Source organism: Trematomus bernacchii, unplaced genomic scaffold, assembly GCF_902827165.1.
Source record: "Trematomus bernacchii unplaced genomic scaffold, fTreBer1.1, whole genome shotgun sequence".
Lineage (NCBI taxonomy): Eukaryota > Metazoa > Chordata > Actinopteri > Perciformes > Nototheniidae > Trematomus > Trematomus bernacchii.
Window position 1 is genome coordinate 7,813,089 of NW_022987477.1, and position 20,414 is coordinate 7,833,502.

General features: G+C 37.1%; 2 protein-coding genes across 4 annotated transcripts; one reads left to right on the forward strand and one right to left on the reverse strand.

Moving 5' to 3' along the window:
• Window positions 1-613: 613 nt before the first annotated feature.
• Window positions 614-8,215, reverse strand: LOC117498386 (inositol monophosphatase 1-like). 3 transcript variants are annotated; one of them, XM_034150444.1, is made up of 9 exons: window positions 8,135-8,215; window positions 7,720-7,838; window positions 6,871-7,004; window positions 5,433-5,537; window positions 5,138-5,183; window positions 4,889-4,997; window positions 4,596-4,704; window positions 2,593-2,744; window positions 614-1,403 (listed from the first exon to the last, which is right to left on the reverse strand). In XM_034150444.1, the coding sequence occupies exons 2-9, from the start codon at window positions 7,780-7,782 to the stop codon at window positions 1,285-1,287; spliced, it is 837 nt and encodes a 278-aa protein (XP_034006335.1). In that variant the 5' UTR covers window positions 7,783-7,838; window positions 8,135-8,215; the 3' UTR covers window positions 614-1,284. The 3 variants fall into 3 exon arrangements, with proteins under 3 accessions (XP_034006335.1, XP_034006344.1, XP_034006353.1); XM_034150453.1 differs by having other exon boundaries at window positions 8,054-8,138; XM_034150462.1 differs by lacking the exon at window positions 8,135-8,215 and adding an exon at window positions 8,040-8,114.
• A 5,776-nt stretch (window positions 8,216-13,991) lies between these two features.
• Window positions 13,992-17,776, forward strand: LOC117498409 (ADP-ribosyl cyclase/cyclic ADP-ribose hydrolase 1-like). Its single transcript, XM_034150489.1, has 9 exons — window positions 13,992-14,068; window positions 14,163-14,286; window positions 14,962-15,088; window positions 15,201-15,336; window positions 16,376-16,458; window positions 16,571-16,644; window positions 16,732-16,824; window positions 17,246-17,332; window positions 17,525-17,776. Exons 1-9 carry the CDS (start codon window positions 14,020-14,022, stop codon window positions 17,622-17,624), a joined length of 873 nt encoding a protein of 290 aa, XP_034006380.1. The 5' UTR covers window positions 13,992-14,019; the 3' UTR covers window positions 17,625-17,776.
• The last annotated feature ends 2,638 nt before the right edge of the window (window positions 17,777-20,414 follow it).

Consider the following 20,414-nt stretch of genomic DNA (forward strand, 5'->3'; position numbering starts at 1 on the left):
TATCTCTCTACTAAATCAAATCGCTAGCAGTCACTGTGTATTTTTTCCTGGTGTTTTATAGAGTGTCAGAGGCCTGTTTTCCATTTATTTGGTTTCCCGTTTGCCACTTTCTTTCTTCATGTTTTCCACTTTATAGATTGTATAAGGAGGAAAAGACTGTTTATCATTTTTCTAGGTCGGGAGCAAATAAAGACATTTATTTATGGTCTGATATACAGACCACTGTCAGGAAGGTGTTTAGGATCTGGGCTGGAGATTGAGCACAGGGGGATTTTTCTCAGCTGGAGCTTGAGATAATATTAGATTTGAGGAGATATTGCCTGGTGTGGCAGGTTGGTTTCCTCACAGTGAAAAGAAAAGAGAAGCTGTCTTGGCAGATTTGTATTGCCAAGAGTTATTTTATTCTATCTAGTTTTGGGGATGGTTGATTTAGGAATTAGAAGGGGTAACAATTAAGACACCAAGTCAAGAAATTCAGCATTTTTCGTAACAAATGTTCGTACTTGGGTTTAACTTATTTGCAATCAGTTGTCTTTAGTTTATGCATGTGTCTCTGCAGGGCTTTAATGATATGAATGTATCTATATGTGTCTCAGATAATAAAAGGCATGAACAGGGAATATGTATAGTTCTTTATTCTCTTCTTTCATCCTTACAAAACACACATGTTTTCATGAACACTACAGTATCAGTGTGTATAAGCTTAGACATGTTTAATAATTGACACAGTACAGTGGTTATATGCACGCAGAATTTGGTGTACTACACTCTGACCTTCATATACGTGCTGTGTAAACAAATCTAGCATTAAATATATTCAAATTACAAATAAAATCCTGCCTGGAAAAGCCATCTTATTGGTCAAAAGCTAGATATTTAATAACAACATCAGTGCTGTATAACGGTGCTTCATCAATGATTTATTTCTGACTGCATCGTCCATATCAATAAATAGAAATAGCAAGAAAAGGCTATAAAACCTATAAGGACACACATAATTCTATCGTCACAAACTCATTAATGTCCAAAAAAAACAATACAAAAGTTTGAATCTGTGAATGGCTAAGTGTGGAAGGACTTATAAGGAAGCAGAAAGAAATGGCTAAGTGTGGAAGGACTTATAAGGAAGCAGAAAGTCTACCGCGCCGACTATCTTCTTTCTTCAGAGGTCAGTTTATGATTTTGGCTCTTAAGGCGAAGACGGAATCCCGACTGTTAAATCCCAAACAGTCGGGTGGTTAAGTAGCCGTAGAGTTGGTAAAGAACGTGATGGAAATGATTTCACTAGCCTTCTGTGTCGTCCCTGCCAACGTTAAACTCTGTTATCTCCTTAGCGATGCGCTCTGCTATGGCTCTGCTGCTGGCGATGATCAGCCTCCGAGACATCAGATCAAACGCTCCACCTGGATCAAAGAGAAAATAATGAGTATTACTGGTATAATTCTGAACTTCAAATTGTTGGTAAAAGACTGGAAAATAGCATTTGGAATGTGTTTTGCTTTAACCTGAATACAGCAGCTAATGGCCTGTAAAGTAACTATACTCCTGACATTTTTAAGGGCGTGAAGATCACATTTCTAGAATTTGTATTCCTTAGTGAATAATGTTGCTGTTTATATATACTCTAGTTTGCTCATATAAAACGTATCTTCAAGTAATTGCCATGTTTTGTTGGTTTTCTACTTATTGTTGCTCAAAGCTCACCAGGTAATGTATTATTTAAGTCAATGATTATTACGCCCTTGAGTAATACGATTAAATTCATTACTTGTCAAAAACAGAATAAAACACTGCTAGTCATTATGACACCAGTGGAGCACATACTGTATATGCCAGTGGATATTTTCTCCTCCATAGATCTGGCTTATTGCTCCAGCAGATCAATGAAAACAAACACAATGCATTCATTTTGATGCTTGTGTGGGTAGAAAAACAATTGCCGAGTACTAGGCTAGCCAAAAGGGGAAGTGTTATAAATGAGATGGTGAGGGCGTGGGCGATGATTTTCCAGGATCAGCATTCAACTCATTTTAGAATTCTACCCTGTGCAGGATCACATTGTTAGCGTGAGAGCTGATCAGGGAGTTATGACCTTGTGTTGTTGTCCGAAAGACTGTGCTGGAGGGAAGTTGTGGCTATAAGTATGCTCCAAAACAACATGTACTGGAATGTGTTAACCAAGAAGGTTATTTATCCATCTTCCAATCCTTATTTATGAAATAGAAATCCCATTGTAAATTGTGCAGGTTTGACTTGACAAACAGCTTCTAAAACATCCTAAATCTCATTGGCAGTGTTGCCTAAAGTTAACACCACATTTCTCAGCTTCCTGTTTTAAGTACAAAGCCATCAGCTGCAATTCTCCCCATTTTTTTTTACAAATGTGTATTAGGCATTCATGAGCAGAAAGAGGGATGAAAACCAATAACAAGGAGAATTAGTTCAGATGAATTATTCATGAACTTTAATAACGTCCGTTGTGTTCACGCTTTGTTCTGTAAAAGAAATCTCCTTCAGCACTTTTCGCAACATTTAATCACCATGTTGGCTGCTTCACGAGCAAAAGGAGCTCGAGTTTTCTCAGTGACTCACCTGAAATGTCCATGATCACTCCTCCAGCTTCGGTGACGACGGCTGCCCCCCCCGCCATGTCCCAGCAGTGGATGCCCATGTGGTAATAAGCATCAGCCGACCCACACGCTACCAGACACATGTTGACAGCTGCACTGCCCGGGGAGCGGATACTGCGGGAGGGAAAGGTGATGTTTGCTCTTATTTCACTCCGAAAGACACACTGATAACCGCCACTGAAAGATTGGTGTGTTTAATGGGAATGTTTTAAGCTATAATCCTTAAAATGCTCATGCAATCCACACCAATATGTAAAACATTTGTAATTGGTATACTCTAATTACTTCTTTCAATTTACTAGTTTTGAAACATTGTTATAATTTGCCATTATTTAACAGTTGTAGGTCATGAGCTTAACAACTATGCTAGCAGGGGACCCCACTATATTGAATTTAAAACTGTTAGTGGCAGATTTAAGTTTAGACTGCCTTTCCAGACAAACAAGGGATGAATAGGAAGTAGTTCATGCATGCAAAGCAGCGCTACTATTTCTATTTTTATCACATTGAATTTGGCCTCAATGTTTACTATTCATTCCACTACAGCTGCATCAGAGCTGTGTGTTAAGAAGCAAACCTATTGCCACCTATTGAGCAATCTTTTTTTTTCTTTAGAAGGCACAGGAAACAGGTTTCAGACACAGAGATAAGTAATGATAACAATCATAGTTTTAAAGAAGTGACTTCTATAGCTGACTTCTCTATCCAAACACCACAACCTTGTTTGATTTAACACCAAACAAATACCAAAGTGAATCTCCTATTACCTTCTAATAATGTAGGTGCTAAATGACAGTTTGCTGAAGTACATGAAACACCAGAGGCCTGTACTACGAAGCTGGATTTTCGCTTAGCCGGCTAAATTCAGGGAAATCTCGGGCTTTCCGGTCCTACGACGCTGGTTCTCTTTTTAGCAGGCTAGATTTCCATGGTAACTTATGCTGAGCGGCAAACCTGCTCCGGAGCAGGTTAGGTGGCAGGCTAAGAGATCAACTCAGTGAAAGCACCGCCTGCTGACCAATCAGAGCTCCGTGTGCGGAGTTTAAAGCGATCAATTCATATTACAGGATAGAGGAAATACAGAAAAACTGCCGTTGCAGGAAAGACAGCCGGCCAAAATCAACTGACTGTGTGAACGTGAAAATTAATACAATATCCCCTCCCATCTTCAGAGCAATCTGACTATTATAATATTAGCGTTAAGAAAGCTTACTTAAATATCTGCCACGACATAAGTAACCGGATCAGAGTAACATTAGTACAGTCCGCGGCACTGTGAGTGCAGACGTCGATGTGTGCCATTATCATTCATATCATATCACATCATAATGTATCATATATTTCCTTATCTGAGTCAGCTGAGCCGTATCTGGCCGTGCAACACTCACAGTGTCACATACTGTATGCAGAAGTATTATTTTAAGCAACACATTAAGTTGACGAAACACTCGAGTCAAATTCTCCTAATTAAAGTCAGATCCACTCGTGTCTTGGACGGGGCAGTGATTTCATAAACCTGTTAATGTACGCATTCAAACACTTTTTCTGTTACCAGCTGTATTCACCTTGCAGGTGCAGCTATGTGGCTTTTATCCTGGATAAAGTGTTTAAGTCATGGATGTTTAAAGTTTAACTTCTTCATATTTGACTAATATTAAAGTTCACTTTTCATTCAGGAAGTATGACGCTGCGCTGTCAGTACGGTTATCCGTGTTTGAGATTGGTCGAATGCTCCAAATACCACCCCTTTCATGTGAACGCGCACCTAACTAGATAGGACACGGCTGGCTTGAGCGATCCACTTGATAACCGGCGTCGTAGTACAGTTTAGCGCCAGCGCGTATGTTTTGGCTTAGGCCAACCGGCTAACTCCAACATATCCAGGTTAAGTTGAACCAGCTTCGTAGTACAGGCCTCAGATCAACCAGATCTAAAAGATAACATTTGCATAGGTGTATTATTTACCCATGCACAGGGATGGTGAGGATGGTCTTGACGTTAGCCAACATTGTATTGAAACGCTCAGGATCCGCGCTGAAGTTCATTTCTGTCAGTACGATGGATCGGCTGATATCTTGGATCAAAACACAAAAAATATCAACAAATTCAAACCTATTTACTTCTCTGAATATGCAGAACAACTGTGTGTGGTTCCATTGTGTAGAGCTGTTGGTACTAGCAGATATTATGGCTGTGATGTTGCCTCCACCTGGTGGAATGATTGAAAACTGCAACATGACATGATTATCAATATTTACCTTCTTGTCCAGACACTTTGATGGGTTTTCCGTTGCAGAATGCCCCTTTCCCTTTCCGTGCGGTGTACATTTTGTCCTCTATGCAGCTGTAGACAACCCCAAACTCTATCTGAGGCAGAATAACAGCAGGGAGAGAGGCATAGAAAATATAACAGCCTTACACTGGGGTATTGATGCAATTACCATGCTGATGTTTCTTTGAATCAAAATGTTACAGAGTCAAAAGCAAAAAGTGATTTACAAACCCACCTTTTTCTTCACGGTGAAGCCAATTGATACAGACACAAATGGGAACCTGCACAAAAGAAATGAACAGTTCAAAAACAATCCCTAAATGAACTCCCTTTAGGTTTAAGCTCAGCGGAATCAATGTCTATTATCAGTTTAGTTTCATCTACATCGTCTAATTATCCCTGACAGAGAGGTCAATCCAAGAGAGAAGCTAATTAAAAGATAAAAATAGATAAGGAGCGGCAGAGATAAAAGAAATCCACAGCCGTATCGGGGCTCTGAATGGTTTATACAGTATTAGAGCAGGCAGTACCTGTGAACAAAGTTGGTGGTGCCATCGATAGGGTCGATGATCCAAGTGGGGTCGTCAGTCAGAGCGCTGGAAGCTCCTGCTGCCACTGACTCCTCACCTATGAAGCTTCAAAATCAGACAGAAAAAAAGATATGCAAATAGGCTGTTACATCAGATGTAAATAAATCAGAGATACTACTGCACTTCATTTAGTCTAATTGCTGTATTTACCTGTCTACTACTACTACTGATAATAATAATAATAGAGTACATTTGTATAGTGCCTTTCAAAGGACCCAGGGCCGCTTGACATTACAAACAAACAAACAAACAAACAAACAAGTAGGGCAAACAATAAAGTAAAAATAAATAAAGAAGCGCCTATATTTAAAGTGGACCTATCATGCTATATTTGAATAATATAGTGTAGGACCATACCTATATAAGGCATATTTATACTTTTTTCTTTTCAAAATACCAGATCATGCATTTTAGCCATGCCTCATTTCGCTCAATTTGCACTTTTTTTTAGATCTGCTCTGCAAGGGCAGATTCAGTGAGAACAGCACCATCTACTGGCCTGGCATATGTACTACAGCGTCTCCAGCACTTTCGAACGGCAATGGCCGTGGCTGTCTCCTCCTGATTGGTGGAGTTGGCCCAATAGCCGTAGCGCCACCGTCCTGACGTCAGGACAGTGTTCAAATCTGGATCAGTTTTTATCAGATCCGTTGCAGCCCCTTTTTTAGAGATTTGGGTATGGAGGAAAATAGAGAGGGTTGTGTTTTCTGACACTTGGTGAGTTCCCTGGAACACCGGGGACACATATTCATGTATAAAAGACGTACAAAAGTGCATTTTGCATGATAGGTCCCCTTTAATGTATATTATGAGGATCAGTTTCCATTGTAGTTAAGGTCATTGTTTTCCAATGTAGCATTCTCGAGAAGGTTGAAGATCTTGAATTGTTCCTTGTGGGTATTTTGATCATTTCAAACTTTAAAGATGAAGAAACAACAAATAAATAAATAAAAGCATTCAGTGCTTCCCAACCAGAATGCATTTTGGATAGTGCAGATAAGGCTGCAAGAGAATTAAAGTCTTTATATAAATAGTTAACTGAAATAATAAAATGCTTATAATTTCAATTTGTTGGGTCTTTTTTTTCCTCCCATAACATCAGATTAATTTTATTCTAGACTACATTACAATTATGAATCTGACATGTGAACTACAACAAGACAACAGCCCGTATAACACAGAGTGAAAACTATGATCCAAATTACAAACAAATTAAGTAAAATTAGTCAATTGCAACATGAAATACCATGGAACAGACAAAAGCAGCATGAACACTTGGAGCAAACTTTAAAAGTCTTAATACAAATACAGTCTCCCATGTCCTGCAGTACTTTCAAAGCATTCATTTACCACCTAGCATCTCTCTTTGGTCCAATACCTGTGAGTGGGGTACTTCTCCTTGATGGAGGATATAATGAGCTGTTCCACTCTCTGGTCTGTCTCGGTCACCAGGTCAACCGGTGAGCTCTTCTGCATGACGGCGATGTCCTTCTGCAGCGCCTCACGGATCACCTGGCAGAACCACAACAATGACCAACTCAGGAGGGGATGATTTGGATGGCTGACTACATCTGGAACTTTAATCAAGCCTAATGGGTTTTCTGTTATGGTTTTATACTGTGGCAACAATGATGGGTCAAAGATGAAGAGAATGAATAAGACCTTATTTTGAAAGGTTAGCTCGATACAGCATGAAAAAGTATCAATCAGTCAACCTTGCCCAACATTTTATTTTGACATTTTGTAAGAAAAAAGGGTACCACTTTACAATAAGACTACCCTTATAAAGGGTTTACGAATAGTTTGTCATTCATTTATTAATTAGGTTGTGAACACTTTATAAGTCATTAATAAGCTTTTATAAGACATGAGATAAACAGGGCAACTGTGACCGGTTGCTTGCCAAATAGTGAGCCCACATTTATCTGTACTGCTAAGTCTTATATTGGCTACTTAGCTTACTTCGATTTCTTCATCAGCCAGCATCCTTGGTATCTGTTGTTCACTGAGTTGATTCTCGCTAAGTAGCCAATATAAGGCTTAGTCATCTTGCCAAATAGTGAGCCTGTGTTGATGTATGAAAACTATGTTGAAAACTGGTTTATTAATGATTAATAAAGTGTTTACAACCTAATTCATAACCTAATTATAAGGCTTTATGAATCCTTTATAAGGGTAGTCTTATTGTAAAGTGGTACCATAATATACACCAATAGTGTTCACTCACCTGTCCAGCCTTTTTGGTGACCTCCACACAGTGGTCCATGCACTCTTGCCAAGGATCACTCATGTTGATTGGTGATGAAGAGTAAATAATCCCCTGTTACAGTTTATAACTTTAACTTCCTGTTGAGAAAATGAGACTGAATGTTGGTTTACATTCAAAGTAACAGTAACATATAGACCCGATGAGCTACTGGCTGCAAACAAATAATTAAAAGCAAGTTAATCTTATATACTTCAGGGAATGTTGTAGTTAGCTGAATGCTAGTTAGCTTTTACACGAATAAACTGTCGCTGAGCATAATGACAACTACGGCTACAAACCAATGCAAACGTACACATGAACGGTATAGCCAGGCAGCTAAATAATGCCTAACATTAAGGTACACAAGCTACGAAAGTAAGCTAACTCAACCCACCACCGGATGGACTGACTTCACTTGACAGTGTTGACTTTTTGCTAGCTAGTTTAATGGAGGGCGGGACTAAAGGCAACTCCCGCTGTCATTGGTCAACTTGTGCCGCTGATGTACTGTAAAGTGTCCGCTCTCATTGGATAGAAGGCTGTCATGACTTATCCTGTTGTAAGCAAAAGAGGAAGTAATGGTTTATTCCCCAAGTGTCCGTATTTATATTTCGTGTAATATTTATTTTGTATTTGTACTGCAACTGCTGCACACCAAATCCCCTAGTGCTTATCTAATCTAATCTTATCTTATGTTTTATTGTACTATTCATCTTCCTAAACGTTGTCATCTGATTTATGAATGAAATCTTCAATGCAGGTTTCATGAAAAATATATATATATATTTTAGTTTTGGGAAGGGAATTGTAATATTTACTGTTAAAGCACATTAGAAAACAGTGCCGCATGTTTATCAACAGTAGTTATAGCTGTTTATTTATTTTTAAAAGAATATGCAGTATGTTGAGATAAATACAGAATAAAATAATTATATTAATAGGATACAAAAACGTGGCTGCTTGTCTATGTGTATAGCAGTCACCGGCAGAAGTATTTACTGCAAATGTTTGCCAATGTAGATAAAGTACAAAACAGTTGAGCCAAAAACAAATAACAACTCTTTAGCATAACTTGTTTATAGATGTTTAGTTCAATATGTATCTTCAAATGTAAAGTCAGAGGGGACTAAATAAATAAATGTCTATCTTCTGTAAAATGCTAACACCAGAAGAGAAAAATGATGATATGCATACGAACCTTCTTTAGTCCAGTAGGTGGCAGCAGTTGCACTGTATGAAATGAGCACTACTACTGTAAAGCTATGCTTTTTGTGAGACTATTGTTGCTGCAGGCAACTTTGGATGTTTGTGTTGACATTAATAGATGTCAAAACATGTTAAAACCTGTAATACATATCAAAACCTGTTCCCATTGACCTTAACACAGCCTAATTTACAAAATAAGTATTCTATGTGCAATTCATATTCAGAGTTATATATAACAATCCACAAAAGTCCTCACAGGAAAAATACGAATTTAATGCTTTCCTGCAATTCTTTAACCATTTCAGTTTTTCGTTTGTTGCTGCTGGTCTCTTAAACTACTTTTATGAGACATCATTTTGGGCCTCAGTGACTTGTACCTTTAGACTACAACATCTCCTAAAACAAAAGCCCCTCTCATCAAAAGAGCACCAAATTGATCAAGTAAAATCACCCTAAATTACAGTGAAAAGGAAGGGGAAAAAGAGACACAACATATCCACTGTTGTTTTTATAAATTAGTCAAAGTTTATGAATACAAAGTGCTACTGAGATTTGTGTTACACAATCTGCAATCATGAGGAACAACATCTGCACAGCCCTTGGTGGAAAAGAGAAAAACTGAATGTATTTGCCCCATGAAGTGAGGTAAGGTTAAGGCTCATTCTGGTAATAAAGGGTCCTACTGTATATGTTTAAACGCCTTATGCAATATAATGCATGTTATTATGCTGTAATGACCTTAGGATAATTGTTCCCCTAGGGTCTGAGTGTCTAGTATTTTGGCTATGGTTTATTATTGACTTATTATAACAGCTGAGGTTGATCTTCCAAAACTCTACCCTTTGGCCAAATGCAAGGGCACAAGGGTTGTAACCAAATATGAAAGATTACGTATTATTTATTCCATCTTTGTGTCCATTTTCAAAGGGGTCATTATGTTTCTACTCTGCTCAGGTCCACTGAAAGCCGAGCTGGGGACTACCCCCAACATTAAACACATTGTGGTGGGAGTGGGACGGTGTTTCAATGACATAACACTAGTCAACTCTAGTCTAAGATAATGGACAGTACAAAGACCCATATTTTATTTCAAATCATGCATGGGACTTGAATTAAATTACCTTTTCACATGATCCTCAAAACTTGAATGACTTGCTTTCCTTCCAAAGCTTCTAGACTATAAAGTCAGTACAAATAATCAGTCCTGCCTCAAAGCCCACATGAAGGAGCAACACTTGTTTTGATGTTGAATGATTTATCTTGTGCTTCTGTAGAAAGAAAGAAACTGAGAAAGAGTGTTGAACTAGGGCATGCACTGACATTCTTTAATGTGAAAAGACGTTTCATCTCATTGGAAATTTGAGCTTGTGCAACAAAGCTGGGTGTGTATTTGTTAGGTCAGGTCATATTTGCTTAGTTTTTCTTGGGAAAATGCTTATCTCATTTGATCTGCAGTTTCAGTTATTGCTGTTGTTGGATTACAAAAAGAGTAGTGTTTTGCTGTAGATATTGAAATGTCATTCAATTTAGTAAAGAACACAAGTGATGTTTCGCAAAGCAATGGTGCCCCCAAGGGCTGCTAAAATATTGGTTTTTCCAATTAATCCATATCAAATTTCTCTAAGAATAATAGAAACTTCATATTAAAAAGATAAAAGAACAAAAATGTCCCACTCTGCCTGATAAACCAAGTGTAACGATTAATCAATTACTGTTTTAAAATATTTGCAGATTCATATTTTGTCTTTTGAGAAAGTTGACTAATCTTTATGTGTATGTTGGACTGTGAGGAGATCTGGAGACAGTTTGAGGAGGCGGTTGTCTGTCAGTCCTCTTGTAATGTGACTGTGGAGGATTATAATCACGTGTTTTATGTAATGCCACAAACCTGGCCTTGCGATAAGGTGAGGAAGTGTAATACACATCAAAACCTGTTCCCATTGACCTTAAAACAGCCTAATTTACAAAAGAAGTATTCTATGTGCAATTCATATTCAGACTTATAACAATCCACAAAAGTCCTCACAGGAAAAATACGAATGTAATGCTTTCCTGCAATTCTTTAACCATTTCAGTTTTTCGTTTGTTGCTGCTGGTCTCTTAAACTACTTTTATGAGACATCATTTTGGGCCTCAGTGACTTGTACCTTTAGACTACATCTCCTAAAACAAAAGCCCCTCTCATCAAAAGAGCACCAAATTGATCAAGTAAAATCACCCTAAATTACAGTGAAAAGGAAGGGGAAAAAGAGACACAACATATCCACTGTTGTTTTTATAAATTTGTCAAAGTTTATGAATACAAAGTGCTACTGAGATGTGTGTTACACAATCTGCAATCATGAGGAACAACATCTGCATAGCCCTTGGTGGAAAAGAGAAAAACTGAATGTATTTTCCCCATGAAGTGAGGTAAGGTTAAGGCTCATTCTGGTAATAAAGGGTCCTACTGTATATGTTTAAACGCCTTATGCAATATAATGCATGTTATTATGCTGTAATGACCTTAGGATAATTGTTCCCCTAGGGTCTGAGTGTCTGTTTTTTGGCTATGGTTTATTATGGACTTTTTATTATAACAGCTGAGGTTGTAATTCCAAAAATAAAAAAATAAAAACTCTACCCTTGGGCACAAGGGTTATCAGAAAGCAAAGATATCCAAATTTGAACCGTGGATATTTTTAAAATGTCTGTGGAAATTATTTGGGTTACGTTGAAACTTTTTACAGACATGAAATAGTTCCACGAAAGGAAGTAGTGTTTGGATTATTAATATTAGGCTTCCTTTTAATTGAGTTAATGATTCATAAACTTCCCCTAAAGGCCTGATGGGGCAAATCTTTATGTATGCATACTATACATTATGGGGAAGTATTTATCACAGCAAATGTTCCTAAAAGCCTACAGTATGACTATATTTCAGTTAGTCAATGAAACAGTGAATAATGTATGAACGAGTGCTTCAGGCTTTAGATCAGATATTGGCTTCCTTTTATCTGAGGCTGTATTTGGTTATTAACCTCGGGGCGTTTTATGTCAATAAGCCCGGGCAGTCCTGTGGAGACGCTCTGTTCTCCTATACACAGCACTAATAACGCAATTAGCTTTTAAAACACAAGGGCATCGTGTCATCCATACTGTTTTACAGATTAACCTCAGACGGCCTTTAAATCTCACAAAGAGGTGACAGACATTCTAATTCATCACAAGCAGTTAAGAGGCGTGTGGCGCAGTGGACTAGTGCACTTGTGTTCGGAGCAGGGGAGCACAGGTTCAAACCCCACTGCAGTCAGCATGTCGTTGTGTCCCTGGGCAAGACACTTCACCCCAAATTGCTCCTGTGGGGATTGCCCACAGTATTGAGTAAAGTCGCTTTGGATAAAAGCATCTAACAAGTAACATGTAATGTGAAGTCTGGCAACAGTAAGGCATACATTAAATCCACATTTTTCTAGCCTAGAGAAATATTATTATACATTTTAGGACAAGTATATTAAGGATCACATTTTCAGAATATTTGGTGCCAAACAACATGGGATGAGTGGATGAGTGTTGGTTCAGCAGCAACAATCTGAAATAATCTTGATCATTATCTTGATAAGACAGTAGATGGTTATGTCAGATATAAGATGCAGTCCCCTCACAGCCAAACACTGTATATCACCTGGTTTGACAGTTCAATTGTTGTCTCTTTAGTAAAAATGAAATGTATTCTCACCTCGCTAATGTCACATTTTGTTAAATGTGAAAATGACACATGCTAACCAGTGTATTTTAACATGCTCAAAATGACAAGCTAACATGCTGATATATTACAGATGTCCTTTTATAGTTTATGTTTACTATCTTGTTTCAGAGCATGCTGACACTTGCCAATTAGCACCTTCTCTTTGATTGTCTCATTACGTACTAATAAGATGCAATAGGCATTTAAAGTCCCCTGAGGCACATGTGCAATCATTATCATTGAGCTATATTAAACTATTTTATTTAATGTTTTTATTTAAGATTTTCTCACACACACACACTGACAACTCTTGTACTAATTTGTTTTCTTCCATAACATTATGACATCACTATGTAACATTCACGTGTCTATTGGCTAGGGCTCCAACTGATTTTACGTGATCGGCTAAGGGGCGGGACATTTCCTACACTGTTGACCAATCAAAACAGAGCCAGACAGCTAACCAGACTGGGCTCTGATTTCAGACAGAGGGTGAAAAGAGGTGCAGTATGAGAAAAATAAAGCACTTTTTGAACTGTAAAGCAGGTACACAAGTCACAGTAGAGGCACAACATACAAATATGATCCTGAAAATGAGCATATGTCCTCTTTAAATTGAGTCAAAATAATAATAATTCAGTGTTTCAAATATCGCAGTGAGCAATATTAACTTTTTCCTCCAGCAAGCAACACCATGCCATGAAGAACAGCGAACACTCTGTGTGGGGAGATTCTTATTGGTACTATAACGCCAGTCATGTGGATCCACTCAACAGAAGGCTGGAGGAAAAAACATGTCATCTGTCCTTAACGGACATCTCTGTGGGCATGTGAGACATTAGCCCTGGCCTGAGGTTACACATCAGATCACTCTGTTATGGGAATTTCTGCAAAGATTTGTCTTGAGCAAGCTTTTACCATCCCAACCATGAAGCCGCGTGTTCCGATGTAACCTTCCGCATCGGAATTGGTGAGGACACTGAAGTATAAATTTGGCATGTGTGACTTGCTAGGGTGTGTTAACAACTGTAATTGAAAAGATTTATATTATTTGTGTGTATCCCTGCTATGCAATACTGTTGTTGTATTTTAAATGTCAGCCAATATTAAGTCAAAACTTCCTCGAGGGTATTTGAAAAGCTGCCAGGTTTGACAGCACCAGATGAAAAGAAAAACGTGGGAGGAAGTTTTCCTCACGCAACAAGAACATTAGTTTTCATTCAGCCACAAAGCAAAACACTTTTCTTTCTGCTTGCCTGTAGAAAATGAGTGAAACTGGTTTCTTTTGCTGTTAATCTTCAAGGTGGATTAAGGCATGTGCAAACACAAACTGAAGACCCAACACCATGAGCTCCTTTACAATATCTGCAGCCGTTTTAATGATCAGCAGGCCATGTAAGTCATTCATGTCTTTCTTTCTATTGATGTGCCCCTCCTAAATATGAACGATAACGTATTCTTTCTTCCATCTTTGTGTCCATGTTCAAAGGGTTCATTATGTTTCTACTCTGCTCCGGTCCACTGAAAGCCCAGCTGGGGACTACCCCCAACATTAAACACATTGTGGTGGGACGGTGTTTCAATTACATCACACTAGTTAACCCCAGTCTAAGGTAATGTAAAGTACAAAGACTCATATTGTATTTCTAATCATGCATGGGACTTGAATTACATGACCTTTTGACCGAAGCCTTTAAAACATGAAAGACCTTCCAAAGCTTCTATATTGGTATAAAGTCAGTACAAATAATCAATCCTGCATCAAAGCCCACATGAACGGCAGCAACACTTGTTTTGATGTGAAAAGACGTTTCATTCCATTCTAAGTAAATATGACCTGACCTAACAACAACAACGCTGGGTTTGTTGTTGTTAGGTCAGGTCAAATTGACTTAGTTTTCTTGGGAAAATGCTTATGTCATTTGATCTGTAGTTTCAGTTATTGCTTCTTTTGGATTACAAAATGTGTAGTGTTTTGCTGTAGATTTTGAAATGTCATTCAATTTAGTAAAGAACACATTACGGCTTTCTTTGGAAGTTGATTGAAACATAGCGATGATATGCAAAGCAATGACGCCCCCAAGGGCTGCGGAAAAACAATCTTCCCAATTCATCCATATAACATATCTAAAAAAATGTGAGAAACTTCATATTCAAAAGATAGAAGAACAACATGTGCCACTCTCTGCTTTATAAACCAAGTGTAACAATTTATCAATGACTATTTTTGAAATATTTGCAGATTAATCTTTTGTCATTTGAGATAGTTGACCAATCTTTATGTGTAGGTTGGACTGTGAGGAGATCTGGAGACAGTTTGAGGAGGCGGTTGTCCGTCAGTCCTCTTGTAATGTCACTGTGGAGGATTATAATCACATGTTTTATGCAATGGCACAAACCTGGCCCTGTGATAGGGTAAGGAAGTGCTCCAAAATTGAATTAATCTTGATCATTTTTCATTGATATCTCATTAGATGGCGGATATTTGTGTTAAGCTGATTGTATAGTTCCCTTTTCTTCTGTTTAGTTCCTCTTCTGGAGTAAAACCAGGACACTGATGCACATCTACGCAGCTGTTGTCCCTCACTACTGGACCCTGGAGGACACGCTGGTTGGCTACATGTTTAATGACCTCATCTGGTGTGGACAAGAGGAAGACTCCGGTAAACCTGTTCTAGTTTTATCAAGACAAAGGCAACTCTAATATAACAAGAAAAGGGATTCTCAATAATAAAATACCAACATTTTAACACACCCTGAAAACTCTGCTATAACTTCATCATAATCCAACATTTCCTGTTCCCTAAAGTGCAGAACTTGAAAATACTATGATATTATTATAGCTGCTCTAAGCTATACTTTTATATTAAAAAGATGTGTCAAATTAAGACATGAACTGTAAGGGGTCACTCACAATAACAATTACTCTGCTTCCCCTCAGCTTTAAAGAGCATGTTAGTGTCTTTCACTCATTGTTTTGATTTTACAACATGCACCGTTATGTAGAGAAACTTTAGTGTAAAATATCTAAAACCCCAGTGTACAGTACCTACTCAGCAGCAAACAACACACAAACAAAGTAAGCAAATAGCTGATGACACATTGAAGCATTTAGCCCCCTAACAAGTCATATATTTCCCTCAGGAGTTGGTAGAGACCAAACCCAGAGCTAAAAGAGAGGGGAAATTGGATTTAAATGTATGAATAACGTCTTTTCTTGCATTTGTAAAAAAGCTACAATTTGCTAACAAGTTTGCCATTTCAACTTAAGAGTTAAAAATGTGTCGGTGTTTAACATTTTTTCTACCAGTTTGCCAAAAAGTCAGCTAATGCATTTTTAAAATGGTTAGCATTTTATTTGTACCGAAACTATAACTGATATACAACTGTATTTCCTTAACCATACTTTAAAAATATTATTAGCATAAAAACTGTATTTATTTTAGCTTTTTTTATATCTGAAACAGATCATTTGGTAGCACCAAGATTCAAATATAACCTCATCGTTCAGGCTCAAAATTGTTTCCTCATGCTTTTATTTTTTTATTACAGTAGTAGTAGTGCTAAGTGATTAACCACATGTGGTGGCATGTCAAAAACAACACATACACGTGCAGGTCTTATTAATCAGTCATATCTTATTTTGAAATGATTAAGGTGGTGATACATATTTAAACTGATGGCTGTGAATTTGACACACAGGTTTTGATTTCAGTTCTTGTCCGGAGTGGTCGGCCTGTAGGAATCATCCAGTGTATTCCTTGTGGAGGCAAGCCTCACAAAATGTGAGTGCATGTCCAAACTACAGGAGTGTAGCTGTGTCATTTGTTATTCATATATGCAACATACCGCAGTGGATTCATTTCTCTCATGCAGCTTTCTTCACTCGCTTGTTAGTTTGCAGAAATGGCATGTGGAAACATCACCGTGTTACTGAATGGGTCTATTGTCAACGCGTTCAGTAGGAAAAGGTAAAAAGAAACAATGAAGCAAATATTTTAGCGATGTTTTTTTTTTACGAGTATGTACAGAATAATAACGTTTTTTTTCTCTTGCAGCATGTTTGGGAGTGATGAACTGGACAGTCTGAACGCATGCCGGGTGGATTACGTTAACATAAAAGTGGTGACCAATCTAGATGGACCTTTTATGTAAGAAAAAAAAACAGCTGATAGTTTCTATAATAATATAAAATAATGAATAATATAAAAGTGACTAAGTTACAGCAAGACCACTTTCCAATAGGTCACCCTTTATCAAATGTTTGTAAATTGTAATTTATGACTAACTAATGTTTGTCTGTTCTCTTTAAAATAAACGTACAAATATCTATAAATAGATTTCCAATATCCATAAGTTCACTATCTTGAACAACTTGGATCATAACCAAAGATAAATAAAACAATGAATCTGTAAATCCATGAGTCATTCTTATTTAATGGTTTATAATCAGTCATAAAGTATCATTATCAGCCATTAAGTTCCCCATTAATTACAGCTTTATAGTGACTAATAATAGGGTGGTTAATATTTATATGGACAGATTAAGTTCCTTGTTTTTCTCCTGTACAGAGAGTCATGTAGTGAAGGATCCATTGTAGACCTGATCCAGATCCTCCAGTCCAGAGGGTTCCGCTGGACTTGCACAGACAACGAGGAGTAAGTGACGTACAAATAGTGCTTCAAATTAAATAACCAAATATGTTGTAATACGACACATACACACAGATGTATAGACAAACAGAGGTGGATCTATAGATTAAGTATGACTCACATACAGATGTTCTTTTTGGCTTGATAACCAACTTCCTGATGCAACCCTGGGGTAACACAAATCACATTTGTCCACAGGACCCTGATGATCCTTCAGTGTATCCAGAACCCCAAACAAGCCTCCTGCCAAACATGTGGGAGCAGCCTCTCGCAGTTAAAGAGCCTCACATTAACCTGACCCCTCCCCCCCACCTCAGAGAGTCAGCATGTATTATGATATTGTTTTTTTAAAGATGGATACACTCAAACTGGATGCTCAAAAGATTTCCTGTATTAAAGCTGACTGTTCTCTTACTTCCATTCACTTTTCATTGATCCCATTTGATTAGGAGATTACATCAGCAAAACTGAAAAACAGCACTCAAGCTAAATATCAGCCAACATGATAAATTATCATGTTGGCTGATATTTATATTCATATAATGCCCTCAATGTGGGATATTGTTACCTTCAATCAGAGGAACAGTAGAAGATGTACTCAATGTATTAACTTAAATAAAAGCAGCAATACTAGAGTGTAAAATTACTCAACTACGAGTAAAAATTGTTGTATTATAATTATTGATTCAATAATATCAGTATTAAGTCAACTTGGTAAAGGAGGGGGTAATTTGAATTACTTTATATTATTCTGTATAGCTAAACCTATAATAATATATAATAATTAAATAGGGTATTTATATGTTGTATTGATAAACTAAATCAGGACAGTAACTTATAAATAATAATAATAAATGTAGTGGAGTAAAAGTTGAAAGTAGCATAAAATGAAAATACTCAAGTAAAGTACAAATAACTAAATGTTGTACCCAAGTACAGTACTTGAGTAAATGTAAATAGTTACATTTCATCACTGCCTACAATCAATGTTTAAGCCCTGTCTAGTTTTTCAATCTTGTCTCATTATTTTGATAAATGTAGCCTAGATTTCCCAAAGTGTTGTATGAACAAATGCTTACTGGGTAATGCAGTTACATTTTGCCTTGAGCCTGAAAACTGTTTATCATGTCATGTCATGCAATGTGTGTCATGCTATCTGTGTTTATGGATCAAAGGTCAGGCCACACTGCACTCCCGTAACTTGAGTTGCAAGTATTTAGATTACTTTGTTAAATTTGAGCTGAACCACCTGTCTCTGACACACCTAAATGCAGTGTGCAACAGGAAGAGATTTGCTCTTTTAGATTTCTCATTAGTTAAATCCTGTTTGGTTCTGTCAACACATGCAGTTCCATGGCTGATTTTAACTTTAGCCAATAACAATCTCATCACTATCAGTGTGTGAAGCAGAACTCACATCCTTTACTTGAGTAAGAGTAGCAAAACAAATAGTATGTTACAAATTCAAGTATCATATTCAACGTTTTGCTTTAAAAAAAATACAAATGCATTAGCATCATAATATACTCATCATACCAAAGTAAAGGTAGTCATTATGCAGCATTTTGCATTTAGAATAATGTATATTATATCACTGGATTATAATTATAAATGAATTAATGTGTAAATCAATTGCTGTTGCTAAAATATCTTTTTTTGTACTTGTAGATGTACTGTTGGGTAGCTTGTGATCTCCCCCCTTGTGTTCAATAAAGTATTTTTTTACTTACTTAAAATCATACATAATCCTTTCTTTGTTAATTACATTTTGTATTATTTGTATTGGAACCAGCACAAATGGTTACTTGTAACTTTGTCAAATGTAAAGTGCATTTAAAAGTTTGCCTTTGAAATGAAGTGGAATGCCAACAAATCAGGTACAGTATGAATACATTAGATTCTAACATGTAATTGATTCATGGCTCAAGCTGATAGAAGATTAGCGATCCACTAAATAATAAGCTCATGTTTTTGGATAATCAAGTCACACACATCCTGTAAAAGAGACAAAGAACCTGTTTACTGGAATGGTTAACCTTTAAGTTTAGCTTCAGGTGCGTGGCATTTCCCAACATGTTTCCCAAATGACGGCTGAGACATGACCTTTGAGTTCTTCCAGTCACTGATTAGCTTTTAATGGCAGGAACTCCATGTTATTGTAACAACTCCTTATAAATGTTTGCCGCAAACATGTGAATGGTCCAGACTTGTTCATCCTTGCACCGTTTTGTCTTTTTTAAATTAAGTACAGCCAGGTAGAAGTTCCCTGTACCCGAAGCGGTTGCTCCTGTATTGTTGAGGAGAGAAGTTCAATAAAAAAACAAAAATACATTTTATTTTTTTTTAGATGTACTGTAACATACAGTAGGTATTTGTGCATAATATGTATCTTGTTGAGGTCTGCAATTGTTGGGGGGTATTTCTATACACCTGCAGTAGAAGAAACTGTGTGTAGACTTTCATGTGGGGACTTTCTTTTTTATACAGAAAAAATCATAGAACATTACCTGTATAAATTACACATACAAATATAAATGATTATTATTTTTGAGTGGCGGTGTACAATGAGTTAGGCAGAGTCGGAAGACGATTATTTCTGGTTTCATATTTTATTTATTTAAATATTTATTAATATATCAGTTTTCTTTACCCATAGTTATTACAAAAAAACCTTGATACAGCCCTGAATCTGCAAAGTAACTATACCTAACCTAACAAGTACATCAACTATATGTGAAGGAATGTACCATGTATCTCAAATATGCACTCAGGTAGGCACACACGAGTTCAGTAAATGTACATAGGCCTAGTTACAGAGGGGAAGTACTAAGTACAAATACTCAAGTACTTTACTTGAGTATTTCCATTGTATGCTTCTTAGTACTTCTACTCCACGGCAATTCAGAGGTAAATTGTGTATTTTTACTCCACTACATTTATTTTAAACCTTTAGTTACTTTACATATTTTGATTAATTATGTGAAATATAATCAAAAGTTAAATCAGACTTTAGTTACACCTGGAGTAAATTCACAAGCTACCCTGCAGTATACAAAGTCATTAAAAATAGCTGCACCTTTACCAGCTT